Raw genomic sequence first — 20,451 nt, 5'->3', positions numbered from 1 at the left:
TTCTGGCAGCCACAGGAAGATGCAAAATCCAGATATAGCTTGCATTTTCTGGATGTTATTATTTCAGATGATAATCAAATTCAAAGCAGGCAGGACAGGACATACTCAGAACTATGCAAACACTGCATGTGTGACTTACCTTCCCCCACATTAAATGCATCTTAAAAAGGAACAGAACAGATATACAGTGTACATCATGATATAAGACATGAGAGTTAGACATAGAGTTCCTTTCCAGATAGGAACAGGGCCCAAAAAAGAAGGAAGAATTGCCTATACATTCCATGCTAAGGGAAGGTGAGTTTCCTTTACAAGGGAAACTCACCCAGTCTTTGTGTCTCATTGTAAAAAGATTTCACAGAACAGCAAAACTCATTTCTCATTGAGCTGTTCATCAGAGCCATAGTTCAACTCTGTTTCTACTCTAGTTAACCCTACCACACCTAACTTCCTCCCTTCAGCTGCTTCCCCAGCACATTAGACCTAGCAACTGTGCAACTGGAAAAACATAGAATGATTTAGAGTGGAAGGGGCCTCTGGAGCTGTTAGTCCAAGTCCCTGCTGAAAGCATGTCCATTAGATCCAGCAGCTCAGGGCCATGTCCAGTGGAAATTTGAATGTCTCCAAGGACAGACATCCCACACTCTCACTGGGCCCCTCTTCCACTGTTTGACCACCTTTTTCCTTAGCTCAGTCTAGAGTTTCTGATGTTGCAAATTTTGTCTTATCCTACCCCTGTTCAGCTCTAAGAGTCTGGCTCTGCCCTCTATATCCTTCCATTTGGTAGCTGTAGACAGCAAGACCTTTGCCTTCTCTTCTACAGGGTGAGCAGGTGAAGCTCGCTCTGCCTTACCTGGTATGTCATGTGTTCCAGCCCCTGACACTTCCTCACTGTCTCCCATGCCCTTACAGCTCTTCAAATTGTGACAAGCCTTCTCCAGAGTATCAGGTTTGAAGATCTCCTTGCAAGGTGATCATGTTGGCAAAACCACTCTTGTCCCATTTGACCAGGAGGAACACATTCATCTCAGCAGCCCTTGCTCCTCAAGGAGGGCTCTGCGGTTAGAGAAGCCAAAGCACTCCCTGTGACACCAGCCACAGAGTAAGGTGTTCCTTTCTCCTGTGTCCTTCTACTTCACCAGCAGGATAAACTCAACTCCTGTGTCTAGGTCATTGATGAAAATATTGAAGTGCACTGGCCCTAAAATTGAGCCCTGGGGAACACCACTACTGACTGGCCACCAGTCTGATGTTACCCATTGATGGCAGCTCTTTGAGCCAGACCCTTCAGCCCGTTGTTCACCCAAGGAAGTAGAAGACAGAGCCACACCACATCCTTGAACTGCAGTCACTACTACAGCACTCCCTTTGTGGGTAGATACCAGCAGTGAGTATCTTCAAGAGTTGAAACAGGATAATAAACATCTGGGCAGATACATTGTGTATTACTCTTTCAAGTTTGGGCTGAGACATTTATGAATTAGAACTCATTAGTTAGGACTTTCTGCTGCCTCGGTTTGTAGGTCAGGTTTACATAATCTAATTATTTCCAGCTCGAACAATTTCATTGTTCTTTTGTCATAGAAACTTCTGTTTGTGAGAAAATCAGGCAAAAACCCTCCTTAATCCTGCTCTATTGCAGAACACCACCCTTGCTGTCTCTCCCTCATATTTCTTTTTCGAAAAGTGTGCCAGCTTCTCTGCTACCAAGTTGAGTAATAGGAGTGAGATAAAGAGCTGTTTGCTGTTGATAGATGCAGTATTACACGTACAGCCAAGGTGAGAAATTAAAAGATTTATTTATTACTATCTCTGTAGTATAATTTAAAAACTCAAAAGGTCAGATACGGTGGTAACAACGAATAGCACATATTAATTAGATGTAATTATGAAGACAAGTTCCTAAACAAAATGTGAGCTGGGATCATCCTGGTCACTAAGAGGACACTCAAATATTTGGTAAAAGTGGGACTGCATATCTGTTTTGATAAGCTCAACTATAGGCATTATCACACATATGTTCTTACAGTGAGGAGAGAATGTATTAATACAAGTGAAGCCTGTAGCAGTCTCTATGGTTACAGCTAACATTTTCTAATATAAGCCATTGTCTTCAGATGCTTGACTTTCCACATTTCAACTGCTTAAGCTGAAATTTTCCATCACTGCTTATTGTTTCCAGGTGAATTCTCTAGCAATCATGTTAGCAAATGTACTGAGGAATTATAGCAGATTCTCATGTTGAAACAGCGATTGAAAATCTGGCAGGGACTCAATATTATCATCTGTTACCATCCTCTCAAATTTACCCCATGGCTTGGAGACTTTAAAAAACTCAGCAGATCCTGCTAGAGGCTTTGTGCTGAAATTTCCGAACATAACATCTACAGCAGATGAATGCTGCCAGACCCAATTACCTGTGCACAACCCCAAAGTCCTGCAGAATGTGAGGATCAAATGGGGCAAATCAGCTCTGCCCTTCACCTGAGGGATTGCACCTGGGGGCTGAGAAAACAGAAGGCAGACCAAATTTTGTATCTGCAGCTCTTCAACCAAGTATGTCATAAATAACTGGCTCCACTGCACCGGTATTCTGGCAGTTTTGATATTAGTCCCAGCAGCAGAGACCTGTGCAGTGGATCCAAAGAGCCCCGGTCAGAGCAGTCATTCTGCAGGACACTAGTTTCTAATAACAGGCCCAACACTATTCTATGATAAGCATTTTGAAACCTGGACTGAAAACATTTTCTTTGAACAGCCTTGTCAAAAGAGGTATTCAAGCCTGTTCACCTCCCAGCAGCCCATATACTGTAAGGTATTATGTCCCATCACCGCCGCGTGTGCTAGATTCTGATCATCTAAACCATGACACAGGGAGAGAAAATGGATTCTGTGTTCTATGATTTGGGTCAGAGGAGCCGAGATGTTCTAGATATACCCAAAGAGGTTCTTCAGCCAAGCTGAGATCTTAGGAAACAGCCTGTCCTTTCTGCAATATCTTTACCACACTGCCATTCTTCACATCTTCATTCACTACTTTTTGTATTTTTCAGTGTGGGTGGTGGTTTCCTAAATTTAAACTTAAATTTAAACTTCTGAATACACAATTATTCCTAAATATTCCTAATTTCCTAATTATTTTTTACCAAAGTTAACATTTTTAAAGTATTTACCAAGTAAGTGACTGGTCACTGGTCTTGTGCATTGCAGGTGTCCTGTGGTTATCAGTAGTATCTGAGGTGTTATACATCATGCTGTTAGTCGTTGGATTCAGCCTTATGTGCCTCGAGCTCTTTCATTCAAGCAGTGTGATAGATGGGCTCAAGTTAAATGCCTTTGCTGCTGTCTTCACTGTGCTTTCAGGTATGAACCTTCCCTTTCCCTTTTGTCCAAGGAGCCACGACAAAACAAAAATCTAAAACTTTGAAAGAATAAAAACTGGGGGCTACAAGACTCTTTTATCCCCATTTTGCTACCACATTTTTCACTACAATTTTTTGTTCCTTTGGAACAAGGACCACATGATAAATTTGCCTCTTGCCAGGGGGAAGTGAAAACACACAGTCCTGATTTCATAATGGCATTGCAGTAAATAGTCTCCCCCCAGCCAGCACAGCCATTACCGTCGCCATAGCCTGAGCCTCCATTTTCAGCACCATCACACTGATAATCCAATAGAAAATGAAAAACATATAGCGTTGAAAATTCTTTTTTCCATGTTAATCATAACAGTAGATGAAGGCTTGAGGCTTCAAACCAAAGAAGGAAGCCCATCTTGTTCATTAGCAAAATTGAGAATGAAAAGGGTTCTAGTAATCTCACTTCGGAGCAACCCCACAAGTAATCTGGTGACATGTACATCTCTCAGAACAACTGTTTCAGGCTATTTTCATGCGCAGTCTGTACCTGGAACCCTTCAGTGAATGAAATCGAGGAATTCACTTCTGTAAAGAAGTTATCAAATCTAAACATGTAATTAAGTGCCCCTTCACTTCTATGCTGGCTGAAAACCCCACCTCCCAGGATTTATACAAGCAACCAGCCACAGCTGGCTTTTGTGAGCACTCCTACATGGACGTCTCTGACAGAAAGTGTGTTTTATTCTGCTGTATTTCAAGCTGAAAGGGATTATAACAGGCAGTGTACATCTCTGTGAAGGAGTTTGTATCTTCAGGGATAGCTTCAAACTGTGAAATACAGTTAGTGGTATAAAACTTAGGTTTGAAGTAGAGCTGAGAGGACAAAAAAAAAATCTGGTAAAAATTGCGAAAGCATATTTTCAGCTTTGGATATAATTTGGATTTAAAAAAAATTCAGTTCAATTTTCAAAATCAAACTATGTGCAGTTCTTCAGCATTTGAACAATTATTTCCATGTTGTTTCTCTTTCCCTTTACCATTAACTGCAGTATTAAAGTTTTGTAAGAACCATGAAGTTTTCTTTCCTACACATCTTTCTATTTTTATTTTGTTCCTCCCTCTTTATAAGTACATTGCCATGATGTTCCAAATATAAAGTTCAAAATTATACAGGGAAAAAGGATAGAAAAATAAGAAGAAACAAAAAAAAAACACACAACAAAAAAAACCAAACCCAACCCCAAAACACTGCTAGCTGTTATTTTCTGTGACAGAGATATCAGAGGAAAGAAGAAAAGCATATTTATTTAAGCTTAGCATATTTCATATGACACAGCTTAATAGAAATTAGGTAATGAAGAGGACTTTGCCTTGGAGCAACACACCGCTCATTAAATTCATGCTGCACTTCCTTCCTAAAAGTACAATGGGATCTTCATATTCCCATAGCTCAACATCTAAAGGTTAGGAAAAATTATCCTAACACTGTGGCCACTTCTTGCTGTTTCTTAGCCTCTTATGAGTCATTAAAAAAACCCCACATCATCATGATTTTGGTACCCCTCTTAACCTTTCACAAATTAAAACACTTATATGCATCCCTCATGTAATACTTATAATAAAGTATTTTAACTAATGCGATATAGTTCATAAATAATATTTTTAGTAAAGGTATTTGAAAATGCTTTAAAATATATTGTCTTTTCCAAATTTAGTTCTTTAAGCTCTTCCACTACTGACACCTAGAAACAACTCTGGTCCTGCAAGGCTAATGATCTCAAACCAACTATAAATGGTCAGTGCTTCTACACTCCCATCCACTCCAGTCAGGCTGGTCCACAATATTATCCAGATTTTCCACCTGCAAGCATCTGTTGCCCTGGACCCCAGGCAGGTGGGCATGCAGGCATTTTGCCCTCTCTGTCCATCCTTAAGCAGACAGCTGGAGGAAAAGATGATCTTGTAAATATAGCATTTGTTAATTTATGTTGCAGGCAGGTAATTTTATCCAAAATATGGCCATTAAATGTACAACAAAGAGTACCATAGGATATCCTCACATAGAACATGGCAAAGCATATCTAAAACAGACCAAATCTATGGACGGCATCAGGAACAAACCAAACCAAAAGTGCACAAAGCAGCACAATGAAAGACTCATTTTGCTGTAGCTCATACATTGCATAATGCCACTGACAGCACAGCCAGGTACATGTCTGCCCCCAGCCCTCCACGCCATTAGGCAGATAAAGCAACAAATGCCACATTTTCACTGTGGTCCCTGTGTTACAGTAGGACTTGCTGATGACCTCCTACTCACCTGTATCAGTGGACTGTCATCCTGGCCTCCCACACAGCAACAGGTCTGAAAGTTGCTGAAACCCCATTAAGGTTTTGCATGACAGAACAGAGCAGATCTGCCTTGCTGAAGCTAGTCCTGGCTGTGCCAAACCTCCTGATGGCTCTGAGTGACTATGACATGTCTCAGAGCAGTCTGTAATGTTTTATTAAGGTTGAAAAATTACTGACAGTAGGTATAGGAACAGCAAACCCCAAACTTTAAGATCAATGCCATAACTGTCAGCTGGAGAGAAATCCACTGATTTAAAAAGTACAAAAAGCTCCCAGTGAATTCTCAAAATTAAATATAGCCCGAAACAAGCAAGGTGTGTACCAGTTTGCTCTGCTCCCATTAGCCCACCCACCCTGACAAAATATCATTTCTTCCAATGTGAATTGTTCTTTCCACCTCCTAACTCTCCAGTGTGTCACCCCAACATGAAGCAGCTGAGCAAAGAAACGGAGCTTCTTGTAATAAAATATCTTCTTTCAGCCTTTGCAGTTGTTTGTATAGAACATAACATTTGTCTTGCTGAAGGTCCTGCTTAACATACCCACAACACAAACGTGACATTCCCTGACTTCCCTCCCCCAGAATTGCCCTGAATCATTCACGTGTCTGGTGAGACTAATGAAGTGCTTTAGACTCTGAAAGTAAGCAGGGAAGAAGAGTCAAAATTTGGGTCTGGGGAGGGAAAATCAGGATCTTCCGTATGGAGGATGAGCAACTGTGGAAAAAAGTACATGGTCAGAGGTAACAGTAAATGGCAACTTTGGTTAAGGAGCAAAGTGTAACACATGGGACTGCATTGTACATGGCAGAACATGAGTATTTCAAAGTGTCTGGAACTGTCCTTGCAGCACAAGGGGCTGTTGGCATCTCTTGGTCCAATGTGTATTTGGGAAATTAGGATCCTGCCCCACAGTTTACCTGCCTGAACCCATGCTTTTTGTGAGCTCATCTGGGAACATTGTTCTGCACTGCCTAGGTACTAAAGCAGGCACATCCCAAATTATTGCGGCTAGAAAATTCTCCAAGCATCAGAGCTGTTACTGGCCACCACTTCTTGAAAAGTGGGTTTTGATTTTCCTCAGAGAGATGTCTAAATGTAAAAATACAGGCTGGCCAGCTAAGTGGCAAGCAAACTCAGTGATCTAACTGCAACCCTGTTCTTTAGCATCACAGTGAGTCGAGTATCTAATACACTGTGTATACTTCACCCAGTTGTAGTTATCTCAGCAAAATATAACGGTGTCACAAAAGCAAGCACCATCAACATTGAATCTTCAAAAGCATTCCTATGGTGTCTTCTCACCACACAACATCAGGAATATTGAGTTCACTTAACTCCCTTGTGTAACTTCCAAGTGTTTTGTAAGTGTTCAGATTTATAAATCTTAGCAACCGTTCAGATAAAATATCATTGTTTGGTGTTAACACATCCAATCTCGCATTGCCTACAGAAGCCTCTCTCCTTATTCTCTTACCTGAGGCCTGTCTGTGATGGGCTAAGTGAGATAAATTGTGGGTGGCATACCCCTGTTTTGCTGCAACAAGACTGGTGGTGATGCTAATTGTGCAACATTTTCATCAACAATTTTCTTTCTTTAACTCTCCTCTTAATTGAGAATTCAGTATGATGTAAAATAATGAGCTCTCAGTCACACCTTTCCTCTGCCCATGCAGCTCCCTCCTCCACAGTACAACAGGAGTTATAAAAGTACAACAAAGACTTTTTTGGAGCTTTCAAAGCACTTCCAGCACTAGCTATCTCAAGAATTATAAAAAAACATTACCACAAAAATTCCTAATATAATCCCTGCTTCTCAGGTCTTTTGGGGATGGTGGCACACATGATGTATACTCAAGTTTTCCAAGTGACAGTCAGCCTTGGGCCAGAGGACTGGCGACCGCATTCATGGGATTATGGATGGTCCTTCTGGTAAGTGTTACCACCAGTTAATATCTTTTCATTTTTGAGTTGTTCCATCAGTCTGTTGGAAGACTGTACATATCATCTCAAATTTCCAGAACACGCATGTGAATGTCCAGCTGCCAAAATGCTAGGAGGAAAAAACCACCATGGCCACACAATTGTTGAGGTGTTAGAGGACAGCTATCAGTGACTGTGCAGCAGCAGCTGTGCATACCAGCAGGTACACAGCATTTGTAAATAAACAGCAGCCACAATTACCAACACAGATTGAGCACTCTCATTAAAGTTCAATTTAGGTACATAATTGCCATGGCATTTCAGAGACTTTTCGCCTTTTTTCTTTTTTTTTGAGGGGTGGTGGTGTTTGTTTTTGTTTTTAATGAATGTCTCAGTTGAACCTTAGAGTGCAACTTTGAACACAACCGCAGAGGAAGGCATGCTGCTCCTGACACCATGATACTTCGCTGTGGATCATGGGGAGAAGGCTTGGGAAAACAAGTACAACACTTTGGAGACGGATTTTTTTTTTTTTTTTACCTTTCTCATTTATCTTCAAAAAATCACATAAAAATAATTTGGCCAAGATACATCAACTGCATTATATTGCTTGTAAGTTTATAAGAAACTTAACAAGACTGGGAGACTGTGGAGAATAGAAATACCTGCAAACAACATTCATATCCCTCTAGAGGCATCAGCCTCTTTGGATGGCTAGGGAAAATACTTTCTTTTCTCATTTCTAAATATAGAGTATTAATTTAATTTCATCTCAAAGCAGAGACAACCACCTTTGCCAACACCAATAAATAAATACAAATACTTATGCACAGCGCTGCAGGGAATTATTCGTCTTTCCATCCCCCCTCACTATACTGTGTTTCATGGGAGTAGTTACTAACATTATAGTAACATGTTACAAGATATAAATCACATTATATAAAATACAGCTTATTTTGTGTATCGATAATGAATATTTATTGCCGAGAATGATGAACTTATAAATATAAATATGCAGTATAAATATACTGCATCCATATATATATAATATTTATACAAGTATTTATAACAATTATATTATGATAATGGTATAATTATTAATATATTTAAACAATAAGGCATATTATCTGTTAATTTGTACTCAGTAGTCTGTTTTATAATTTACTGCAATACTCAAAATTCAGAATGTTCTTAAATGTCTAGCATGATAAAGCACTCATTAGATTGTTCTCATTCACCTTGTGCAAGACAAGAAGTCTCATGTCTCAGAACAGGCATCAGAGGCTCGCGGGTCCCGCAGGGCATTGCAAGCCCTCCCAGGTCCCACTGGTCTGACCCAAGCTCCGAGGGAGCTGTGAGCCCAGCACCCTATCCTGCAATGGCAGCTCACAGTGTTGTTTGCTGTCTAAATACAGCTTTGTCCCAGACGTTGCACCCCCTGCCTGCAGCTCTCCCCAGGCAGCCAAAGCCAGGGCACAGCAGGCTTTGGCTTAAAGACCAGGACTGACCCTGGGTTAGGCCCCACTGTGGAAGACGCTGGAGATACCCACAAGCAGGCAAATATGTGGGAGCAACCTCAGCTCTTCCCATATTCCCGAAGTGGGACCTCAGCTTTACTCTGTGCAGTGACTGTTGGCTCACCCTAGTTAAAGCTGAGCTCCACTGAAGCTATTGCTCTCACAAAGCACCTTCTCAGATTTGATAATCTCTCTCCCTCCCGTAATACCTTCCAAGGCAACATACTTGCCTATGCAGCACACTGGGCAAGGCGCAAGCATCAGCTCAGTCACAGCTCTTCTGCAACAGATGTGAACAGCAGCAGCATTTTTAGCCTGCAGTGGTGCTCAGCAGCCTGAGGAAGGTGATGGGGTTCTTCATGCCATGCCAGTGACTGGTAGCAGACCCAGCAAAGGAAAGTCTGAATGTCAAACGCAGCAAAACCAAGGCTTCTTCCTTCCAGATAACACTGAACCACCACTGCTGTATGGACTAGACAGATACAACCTCCCCTGGCATCACCCAGACTTGAACACCTTCTTTAAGAAGGGTTAAAAACAAATGCCCACCCAGCCTGGTGGAGTTTGGAAACTCTGCACATGTAGGAATGTCTTTCTGCTCCATCTAAGCTCAGGTGATGGCCTGAAGCATGAGCTTTAAATACCCCTGAACCAGTAGTGCAAACATCAGCATTATTTACAGTCTTCTGTGAAAAGTACCACTGCATCATCCTACTAGACAACCTGTCAGAGCACAGAGAATAGTAACACCACTGAAAAGTGGGGCCAGGGAACAGCCTCCCCGTGGCCAAGAGCCAAAGATCATGAGTGGAGATCTAGACTGCTGTTCATTTCCCAAATACTAATGAGAAAATTATTTTTCTCTGTGACTCTATTTCCCCTCTATTGAAAGGGGAATAAATACCTCTGTAAAAATACCTCCTGTCAAAACGAGGAAGGGCTGCTTGTGATCTGCTCAGATGTCCCAGGGTTGAAAACGCACTGCTTGGCCCCTGTTATCTTACCCCATTCCCAAGCCATCAGCAAAGCCTGGAGGTTGGTCTGTGCTCTGGCACAGACCTCAGTGGCTCTGAGGATAAGCGGAAGCTCAAGCTTGGCCCCTCTAGAAAGAAAACAAATACAAAACCCTGAGCTGTTTGAGTCACATAGGAACTTGCAAGCACAGCCCTGAGCTCAGCTACCAGAGGCACTATAGGTACAGCCTCACCACATCTGGGGCACAGTTGACACAGAGGGGCACTGCTGTTAAAGAGGTCTTCACCTAAGATAGGATATAACTCTTAAAGCTAGGAGAACCACTCTTTACACTTAAAAATAAATAACATTTAATGAAGGTCCATAAAAACTAAAACATATAAATCATAATTGTGTCATTATTACGATTTACCAAACACCAGGTCCCATTGAGAGTCTTCATTCTGTATTTCCTTCTCTGAACCTTTCAGCATTTCTGAGTTAATGATTAGAAATTATCAGAAACTTTCAAGTTAAATTTTTCTCCTTATGTCGTTCCCCAGGCACAGTGAAGCATGTGGTTTCAGCTGGCTTCTTCCTTGATATTATTTAGGAGCCCAGATGGAAATATTTGGAGCTGTTGGAGCTTTTCCACACACTCCATGTAGGAGGAAGATACTTGCCAGGCTTCCCTATGCCTGGACACTCACACATAGCACAAGTTTCTTTTCCACTTCTCCATCCAACCATGGGAAACCTAAGGGAACCTCATCACCCCAGGCTTCACTACACTTCCTTCTCATTTGATTGCATCTGGCAAACAGGTTCAAAAATGACTAGGAAAGGGCTGCCTCCACACACTTCATTGCCATGGGAGCCCCTGAAGGACTTGTTATGCACTGAATTTTGAAATCATGGAAATGAGCCATTTCTGTTTACTTGAACCATTTTTTCCCCATATTTTTCAGTTCATGAATATGTGTTCTTTTTGAGGTTTTGTCTAATTTGAGAAGAGAAACTGTTTCCTTGTCTGCAGATACTTTGCAGAATGGGAAAAGAGCTCATGCTGAGGGCTCTGTTGGTAATGCCTATTTATAAGATAATGCTACTGTGGCTGTATTCTTTCTGTTCTGCATAATTTATATCAATGTTCAATTTGGTTATAGAAAAGGTGAAAGTAAAGAGCAGGTAAAGTGTGTAGCTGACACAGATGATTAAGTTAATCCAAGTTAGTTAGGAAACCACTGTGAACTATATGTAGCTGGAGCTGATGGGCTGAATGTGAAGGGGAGCCTGAATGCTCTGCATACAAAAGGAGGAATTCAGTGCTTTTTGTAGCCCCATTTCATGCTCAAAAAGCATCTAAACTCTTTGGGGCCATGCGTTCACCTCAGCTGTATCTGAACTTGAGATCAGGAAGGTAAAGGCTGGAGGAGAGGTGTGCAGGGAGGGCAGAAGGCCAGACCACGAGCAGGAAGCAGAGCAGCTCCCAGCTGAACTCTCCCTGCCAGGAGACCCAAGACAACACTTGTTGCTGTTCCAGCCTGGCGTTGGGGCAGTTGCTTTTTTCCTCCCACTTTTCTTCTCCCTCTGTCTCCCCGTGCTCCTGGTCAGTACTTGCAGGTGTGGTGTCCTGCCACTGGCTAAGATTGGCTAGCACTGCCTGCACACTTGGGACACTGCCCTCAGACTGGATCTCTCCACAAAATGGAAGTGCTGTCTTCTATTTGGGTCAAGCTTTCAGAGACCAGACAGAAGCCAGGAATGCTAGAAATGTCCATGAACCAGGAAAGAAGGAAATACAGTAGTCTGACGAAGGCATAAAAAACAGAATAGAAACCATCCCTGCAGTAGGGTTTTGCAGAGTCAATCTCCAATGGATGCTGGAGAATTTCCAGTGGTCCAAAAGACGTGCTTTTTGGGCACTACTCCTTTCAGGAGTTCATTACAGCTCTACAGATTTTAGCACTTGTCTGCAAGGCTCTGAAACATTTCAAAGGGAAATCAAGAGGCGTTCAACCTTTCCATCAGAGTGCATCAAGTGTTCATGGTAGCACTGTGCCATACGGTTCTTCATGGGATGAAAGTTGTGCCCAGCCCCTACCCCAGCATCCTGCCTGCATGCCTGAGCACGTGCCACAGGTCATTTGAGGTAAGATGAGGAGAAAGGGTTTGTCACTACTGACTTACCTGCCTAGTTGCATCCTGTGTGTATATGTCTCTTGGCGTCAGAATTATAACATGAGCTGCTGTCTTAACCCAGCTCTGTCTGCTGGTTTCTCTCTCCACAGTCTGGCATGGGGCTCTTTCACCTGCTGCATGGCGGCCTCCGTTACTACCTTGAACTCTTACACTAAGACTGTCATTGAGTTCAGACACAAGCGCAAAATCTTTGAGCAGGGCTTTCGAGAAGAGCAGAACTTCCTAGACCAGGAAGCCATCAAGTACTTCAGAGAAAGGTCAGTGCAGTCAGTCGCTTAATCAGTGGAGGTTTCCATGGACTCTGCTAGTCTCAGAAAAACCAGACTCTCACCCATTCCAGCATGTGTGGGTGAACTATCTGAGATACTTGGAGGTGCGTGTTAAAGACAAAAACAAAGAATAATCCTCCTTGAGTTGTTTTTTTCTTAAATTTTGTGATGTCCCAGTGCCTGCCTTTTCTTATATACTCATTAAAACACAAGACTAACAAGTCCTTACAGTATGTATCTGATTCATAGGAATTCATAAGAAGCTATTCTGCCAATGCAAGCCGATTTTCCCTCTCTGGAAAGGTAAAATCGTGGGGTTATAACAAATGTTACAGCAATCCTTTGTCAGCACACATAATAGGCACCTCCCAGTAACCCTAACGGCTGCTGAGGCATTTTCCAGCCACCACTATGCCACTTTGGAGTTGCCATCTTCTATAGCCACATGCCTACAACTGATCGTAGGCTCCTCCACAAAACCCATCCTCCTAAGCTCCTCCACACAAATAGAGTGCATACATCATATTACATTGCAGAAACATCCACACAGTGCCACCCACACTGCTACCAGGGTCTTAGATGGACGCTAAGTCCCGTCTGAGCACTGAAGGCCCAGAGATGCTCCTTCACTCTGCTCGCCACCCCACACTGCCCACCTGCTGCACTGCTGACCCCTTGCACTCTTAGCTGGCCCATGTGGCTGCACCCGATACTTGCTGCCCTCATTCTTTCATGAGGAGGTTAAGGCTTTGCTTAAAACTGCAGAATGTGAAGACCAGACAAATATTGACCTCACACAGCAGGGAAGGTGTGATGGACTCCATAGATCTACCCTCATGAAATAAGGAGCTGACAAGTACAGACAATCCTCACTGAAAGCCTATTGTTGGAAGTAATGTAAAGATATTTTGGTGACAGAAAACAGAAGTAGGATTCTTTCTTGTTCTTCTAACCAATGTGGCAGTTTCTCAGTGGTGGAAAAGAGTGGTTAGGAAGCTCTGTGGAGACAGAAGATTTGAAATGATCAGACATTTCAGCAGTAAGGAGACGAGAGTGAGGAGCTCTCCTGAGCAGGAAGAACTAGAGAAACTCCGTGCTTATTATCTTGTTTTATTTTATTTTGTTATATTTCGTTACCCAACCTTAATTAATAGTCTCTGTTTTTACAGTTATTCCTCTGCCAACTTTCAAGTTGAGATAAATTATTCAAACAACCATGATTTTCCTAATTTTGCATTTAGAGATGACAGTGAATTTTAAAAAATTCTGTGCGTGAGAGAAAAACTCCAAACTCAGTGAAGAGGAAGTGGTCAGCATGTCCCTCAGGAGAAATCAACACTCAGTGAGGGAAAAGTCAGCCAAGGGAAAATAGCTGTATTTTTGAAGTGAGAATTGCAGATGAGAGACCAGCAGAAGTGTAAGCAATAGAATATGTTGAGTAACAGTGGGAGATGCTAAGGAAACTTAATATAGTACTGCTACTGCCCTTTCTGGACTAGTAAATAGCAAAAACATTAATGGCAGAGAGGACAATAACCGTCTTTATCTCACATAGGTATTGTGTGGTTTGATTTTGATTCCTTTTGCACTCACCATATCACACAGCGTGCCCCCCCTCCCCCCACCATATTTACATCCATGTAAATCAATACCACATAACATTTTACAATCAAAATCTATGTTGGACTAGTTGTAATCTCAAAGGCTTTCAGCCCAACACGCTAGATAAACAGGTAAAGGGCCCCAAAGAATGGCATCAAGGCTTTTTCAGTTTTCTTGGAAGGAAGGTTTCTTACCTACGCAACTAGCAGGGTACTTAACACACATCTGCCCAAAGGAAGTGACAAGTCCCACCGTGAGCAGTGCAAAGCCATCCAGTTTTTAACTCTTATTTTATACATATATCATTCAAAACAAGCTCCATACTATGCAACATGCATGCAGAACAGCCTGTTCCTTATGACTGCTCTGTACACTGGTCAGAGCCACCCTGACCAGTATACAGAGACAATGCTTTATCTCTACCACTTCTTTTATGACTGGACTGGATATCTCGTTCTGTCCTTCCAGCTTCCTTGCTCATTTTGAATTTGTGTGAACAATTCACTTGTTGGTCACATCCTCCAAGCCCTTCCACACGCACTTGGCAAACATAGCTCAAGCATGTGGTGTTCTCAAACTTCATGATTATGTGTTCATTTTTTATATCACATTATTTTAGTTGTTGTATCTGAATACATAATAAGAAGCCCAGAGACAGTGTTACCATGGGATCATTCCAGAGATTTAAAGCCATGCAGTATTACATCCATTTTTTTTAAGCTGGCATATTAATGATCAGCTTCAACTACTGTGACCTGGGAATACTCTGAGACTGCAGGGTGTCCAAGGATCATCAATGAGCACAAAGTGTTGTTGCATGCTGTCGGTGCCAGCAGTCCCAGCAAGCACAAAACTTCCCCTAGCTCTGATCTTCCTTTGCACAAATAGAAAGCAACTTAATTTTTCTTTCCTTCCTGTGCATATACCCAGGGAAACTTCACATTACCTCCTACTCCTACACCTCCATGTTCGTTTCCATATCTCATAAATAAAAACCCCCAGCCTTTCTTCCTTCCAGCTACTTTGAATGTATCACTATCCTCTTTGCATGTTCCTTTGCCTCAGCACACATCCAGCATGCACTGTACACACACACCTAGCCTCTGTGTTGAATAGACTCCATGCAATAGGCAGTTTTCTAAGAGCAATATATTTCTACTGAAAGTTAAAGGTTTATCATTATTCCAACAGCTGCAGTTTATCTTCTGGGAGACAGGGAAGAAAAGCATTAGCTCCATTTTGCCTGATAAAAGTTTTTTTGTTGGAATATTCTTCTACAGGCCCCTTGCTGCCAGAGAAGAAATTTGCTTTATGAAAAATAGCGACAGTAAAATACTGCTAATCTTGCAAGTACTTTGTCACAGAATCACAGAATGGCAGGGGTTGGAAGGGACCTCTGGAGATCGTCTCGCCCAACCCCCCTGCTTGAGCAGGCACACCCAGAGCAGGGGGCACAGGAACGTGTCCAGGTGGGGTTTGAGTATTTCCAGATAAGGGACTCCACAGCCTCCCTGGGCAGCCTGTGCCACTGCGCTGGCACCCTCACAGTAAAAGTAGTTTTTTCTCATATTGAGGTGGAACTCCCTGTGTTCCAACCTGTGCCCATTTTCCCTTGTCCTGTCATTGGGCACCACTGAAAAGGTCTGGCCCCATCTTCTTAACACCCACCCTTCAGGTATTTATAAGCATTGATAAAATCCCCCCTCAGTCTTCTCTTCTCCAGGCTGAACAAACCCAGGTCTCTCAGCCTTTCCTCATAAGAGAGATGCTTATGTCCCCTGATCATCTTCGTAGCTCTCCAATATTATGTCAAACATAATATTATTGTATTTCACTTAATTTTAATCTAATGTAACTGCATAAAACAGCAGAAGGTTTACTAGAAATGTGTTAGATACAAGAGCTGAAATGCTCCCTTGAGAGATCCCAGTTCAACAAGTGTGCGCCATGTTCAACCCCCAGTGCAGGAGATGCAGGGGATGAGCCACATCAATGCATGGCTTGCTGTCCTGACCCCCTCCTACTCCATCAGCTCACCCCATCCCCTCCCCAGGCATGCCAGCCTCACACAATCTGCATTACTGCTGCTTGGTATCTTCAGTCTCTGCACCCTAAGAACTGCCTCAGCCGTGAGACAGTTCTTCCTATGTGAGGAACACAGGAAAGACATTTAAAATCACGTGAATATATGTGTACACCCCAAATGCTGTTCCACAGCCTGGTTTGACTCCACCTTAAACAGTGCATATAATTATCCAGCCCTAAGTCCACACATAAGCACACCAAGTTGCAAACAGAGACAGCTTACATAGAGACAGCCAAATTCTCTGACTACTTGCAACCGCAAAGACACAGACTTTGTCTCTCAACAGCTAAGCATCTTACTGTTTCTATCACTGGGAAAACATTTAAACAGCTGCTGAAAAATCAAGGATTTGTGGCGTTATATTCAACAATTATTTTCATCCCAGGTCTGAGATACTTTGAAAAGTCCAGACAAAATAGACTCTGTAGTTCACACCATAAAATCAAAAGGTATTATAGCCCTTGAGATATAAATTATATGATAGCCTTCACAGTAACTCTAAGCAGAACAAGTAAATGATACAGGCTTGGAGGTATTATTCATATATTAAGTGTTCTATAAAACTATCAGTAGAATTACCTGCAACATGTCAGCTTTTAGTCTCTGTCCTATTATTTGTTCTCCCTTTTTCTTTGTTTTTCCTTTTAACTGAATATTTGTCTATAACTTTTGCTCATCTTTTTCAATTTTTTATGTTATTGCATGCCAGTTCATAACAGGTATCGCTCTTCCTTCCCTCTCAATTTCTCTTTCTGCACTGTGTCACAGGAGTACTCTTGCCCCATATGTTTTTAAGCATGGTCCATTGTTTACAGTTCACAAGCTAGGAGAGGCGGAACCTTCCACATACTTTTCTGCTTCCTTTGCTCTGAGGATCCTTCCAGATAAGTCAAAGGGACAGGGATTATTTATTCCACCTATATAGTCGGATAAGCTATATGTGACAGTCAGCTGAAGGACCTTCTCCTCTGCCACTGCCCAGCTATTTGACTTCTGTAATGCCCTGCAGCACACAGTGGTTCCAGGACCGCTGTCCCTTTCCACTGGTTGCTGCCACAGACCTGTAGCTGCTCCACAGTGGAGTCATGCCATGACATCCCACACTTTCCTCCCTACCCTGCAAAAGTGTATCTGTAAGGCCGTGAGAAAATAAGGCCACAGGCAGGGGACTGAGGTAATTCTTCCATTGCAGCACTAACTTCAGTGCACCCAGACTATCAAATCTTCAGCTTTCTTAGTGTAACAGCTAATGCACCTAGTTTGGGTGTTGTAAAAAGGCAGTGAGAGGAAGGCAAGATAGAAATCAGTAGCAAGTATAGCAGTTTTAGCAGCTTTGCCCATATGGCTGTGTAATAATTAGGACACATTCACAAGAATTGCACTCATTTAGACCAACTGGCTACACTGACACTATCGTCACATCCAGTCAGGCAAGGGACAGTGCACCTAGCTTATTCACACTGAATGTCTTTCCCAAGATTGTCCCCAGTTTCTGCCTTCCTTTTTTCATATATTAAAAAGTCCCCTTTCAGCCACTCCCTGCCACCTTTCCTTGCTCCCAGAACCCTGGTGGACTTTGCTTTCAGGTAAAGAATGAAAACTTTCCTCTCTGCTTCTTTGGTAAGCTGGATGGAGACCCTGGGGCAATAGTCGCAGCTGCTGGAACAAGGACTGTTGTAGCTATGGGGAGGAAGGTCTGGGGCAAGGGAATGTAGAGGTTTGGGGTGAGACTATGTGAGGATTCAAGCCTGGGGTCAGGGATAGGGGGCCTGAAAGGGTGGAAATCAAATCCAGGTGAGCTCTCATGGAGAAGTAGTCACTGCCTTGAGCAAGGAATAAAAAGTCAGTGAAGTGATATGAGAAAACTTTAATTACCCATTGCCTGCTTTTATTATTGATAAAAGGAGAAAGAGCAGCAGCTTTTGGAAATGCATTCATGCCTGGTCAGGCTGCATGAGGCCAGGGCTCTCGAGCCCCAGTGGAACTGAAGCTGCTGCAGACAGGGGTAAGGAGGTTAGCTTACCCTGGCACTGGTGGGAAGGGGGTTCCTAGAGATCAGCATAGCCCTCTCTCCTGTCTGATATCCAGCCTTTTGGTCCCTCATTTGGTGCTCATAAATCAACATACAAATTTAGCAAGTAAATCTGGAAGATCCAGCCTTCCACAGTTCGCTCATCTGTAGCACAGTATTTGCCAACTTGCAGCTGTCCATCAACACCCATTGTGGCATTGCAGCTGATTTCACAACATTTTTATTGCTGACTGAGCCCTTACTCTGATCTGCAAAACCAACCCAACATCAGGCAAATGCTACTGATGAAATTCTAGAGGGAACTGAGTTTAAACTTCCATTGATACCAGTGCAGACAAAATGTCTCTGCAGGGACAGAAAATGTAGTTTTGAAGTGCTAGGAGCAGTTAGAAACAGGCAGCAGGACCAAAGCTATTGCAGAGGTAATAAATCAGGACTATTCCCAGCACTACGAGAATCAGAACTTTTCAAATTATCATTCACATACACTGTTTTTTTCCTTTTTTGTACATCTCTCTAATATATTGTACTCACACCTAGCTTTCTCTAACTCCATTGTACTCATACAAGATGTTGTGCAAATCATATCAATGCTTTCCAAAGACATGCCAACCTTTTGCTCTGACTTCCTCCTTGGTCATCTAGATATCTGAACAGGTTTTAAGCTACAGACCTACCGTACCTCCCATTTAGAGTCAGTATCTTGCATATGCACATCAGTAGGAATTTCCAATCTGACTGTTCACCTTTCATTAGCACACAGGGATGAGTGTAACATTCTGCCTTGGATTTATTCTGTACTTTATTCTGCAACACAGGAAGGTTTATCTGCAGAGCTGTTCCTTCTGAAAAATTACACAGACTGGCACTTAAATGGTGTAGCAGTTGCAACATACCCACTTCCAACACACACGTACCGTACAATGCTGTTGGTCCCCAACGCTTAAATTAATCCTGAAGAGTGAAAGAGTGGGAGAGATGCAGCCCTGAGCCCCTCATTTCTATTCCCCATGGCCTCCTTACATGAGCTTTCCCCCAAGAGGGGCAAAGCCAATGGAACCGAGTCCTTCCTGAGACCTTTACAATCTCCATAATGGGCCTGGCTGGCTATAGATGGAGGAGCCCAGGTATGTTACAGTCTTACTGATTTTGACCCTTCCATTTCTGTACATTTGGGAGCAGCCTTTGTTTCTGTTAAAGGTGCTACTTCTATATTCTCTTTTCCAGGACTGAGGAGGAGAGGGCTGAGGCTGGGGATCTGAGGTTACAGTGCCTCCATAGCTGCTCCCCTAATAGTAAGTGACCATGGCTCAAATATGTCCGATACACAATGGCTTGTACCATCCCCATGCTGGATCCTTGGGGTTAAGAATAAGGTTTGGAGTAGGAAGCTATGGAAATAGAGTTTTGTAACTTTCTCAGGCAGCGTAGCCTAGAAGATAATCAACCAGCATATGAGCAGTACAAAATTCTCCAGGATTCAATTTAGGATGTGCACATATCCTATAATTTTATGTTATCTCAAGAAGCTGTGACTTCATAGTAGTTTAAAAATATGCTCTAATTTACACCTGTATAACTTTCATTATCACTACCTTTTTTCATCTATATTCATCACCAATTCATGAAGATGCATGCTATTGAATATCAAAATGATTGAAAGCAGCTTTGGTAGACAATAACATTAGTATAATTAATGCCATTTCTTGCACTTACTCAGAAAATTGCTATGCTTTTATTCAGCGTTTGCAAAAATTCTTACTTTAAGCTATGGGAATCAGTGGCTCAATGTACGGAGCAATATCAGAGCATGGCTCCTGCCCTGCTCTCAATACTATACTTTTCCTTTACTCTCCAGGAAAGATGTGTGCAGTTTCACACATCTATTTCCTTGCAAAGAAAGCAAGTGTTCTTCGTTCAGTAGAAGTGAGACTGGGGAAAGTGACTTGCTGACTCTGTGCTATTAAAATTTGGAAACCATACACCATTTTGCTGCCTCTGCCTTGCTGAGCTACACATATCAGCCACATACCCATGGAAATCTGGTGTCTATACCTAATAATTGAGGGTCCTGATCCCTCATCAGACCTGCTGGAACAGCTCTCCAGTCCCATGTCACTGCAGGTAGTGTCCCCACAGGCATGATAGTGCTAGCA

At 42.5% G+C, this 20,451-nt stretch overlaps 1 protein-coding gene across 1 annotated transcript; it reads left to right on the top strand.

The window, feature by feature from the left end:
- The first annotated feature begins 3,214 nt into the window (after nt 1–3,214).
- GSG1L (GSG1 like) lies at nt 3,215–20,262 on the top strand. The gene is given in 6 exon segments (XM_075106212.1): nt 3,215–3,363; nt 7,531–7,642; nt 12,396–12,563; nt 19,523–19,590; nt 20,154–20,201; nt 20,204–20,262. Coding segments are annotated over 6 exon segments (567 nt in total). The 5' UTR covers nt 3,215–3,251.
- Nucleotides 20,263–20,451: the final 189 nt, after the last annotated feature.

This window comes from Phalacrocorax aristotelis, chromosome 10 (genome assembly GCF_949628215.1).
Source record: "Phalacrocorax aristotelis chromosome 10, bGulAri2.1, whole genome shotgun sequence".
Taxonomy (NCBI): domain Eukaryota; kingdom Metazoa; phylum Chordata; class Aves; order Suliformes; family Phalacrocoracidae; genus Phalacrocorax; species Phalacrocorax aristotelis.
Note: the sequence above shows the minus strand (reverse complement) of the source record. Positions and strands in the feature narration are given on the sequence as shown.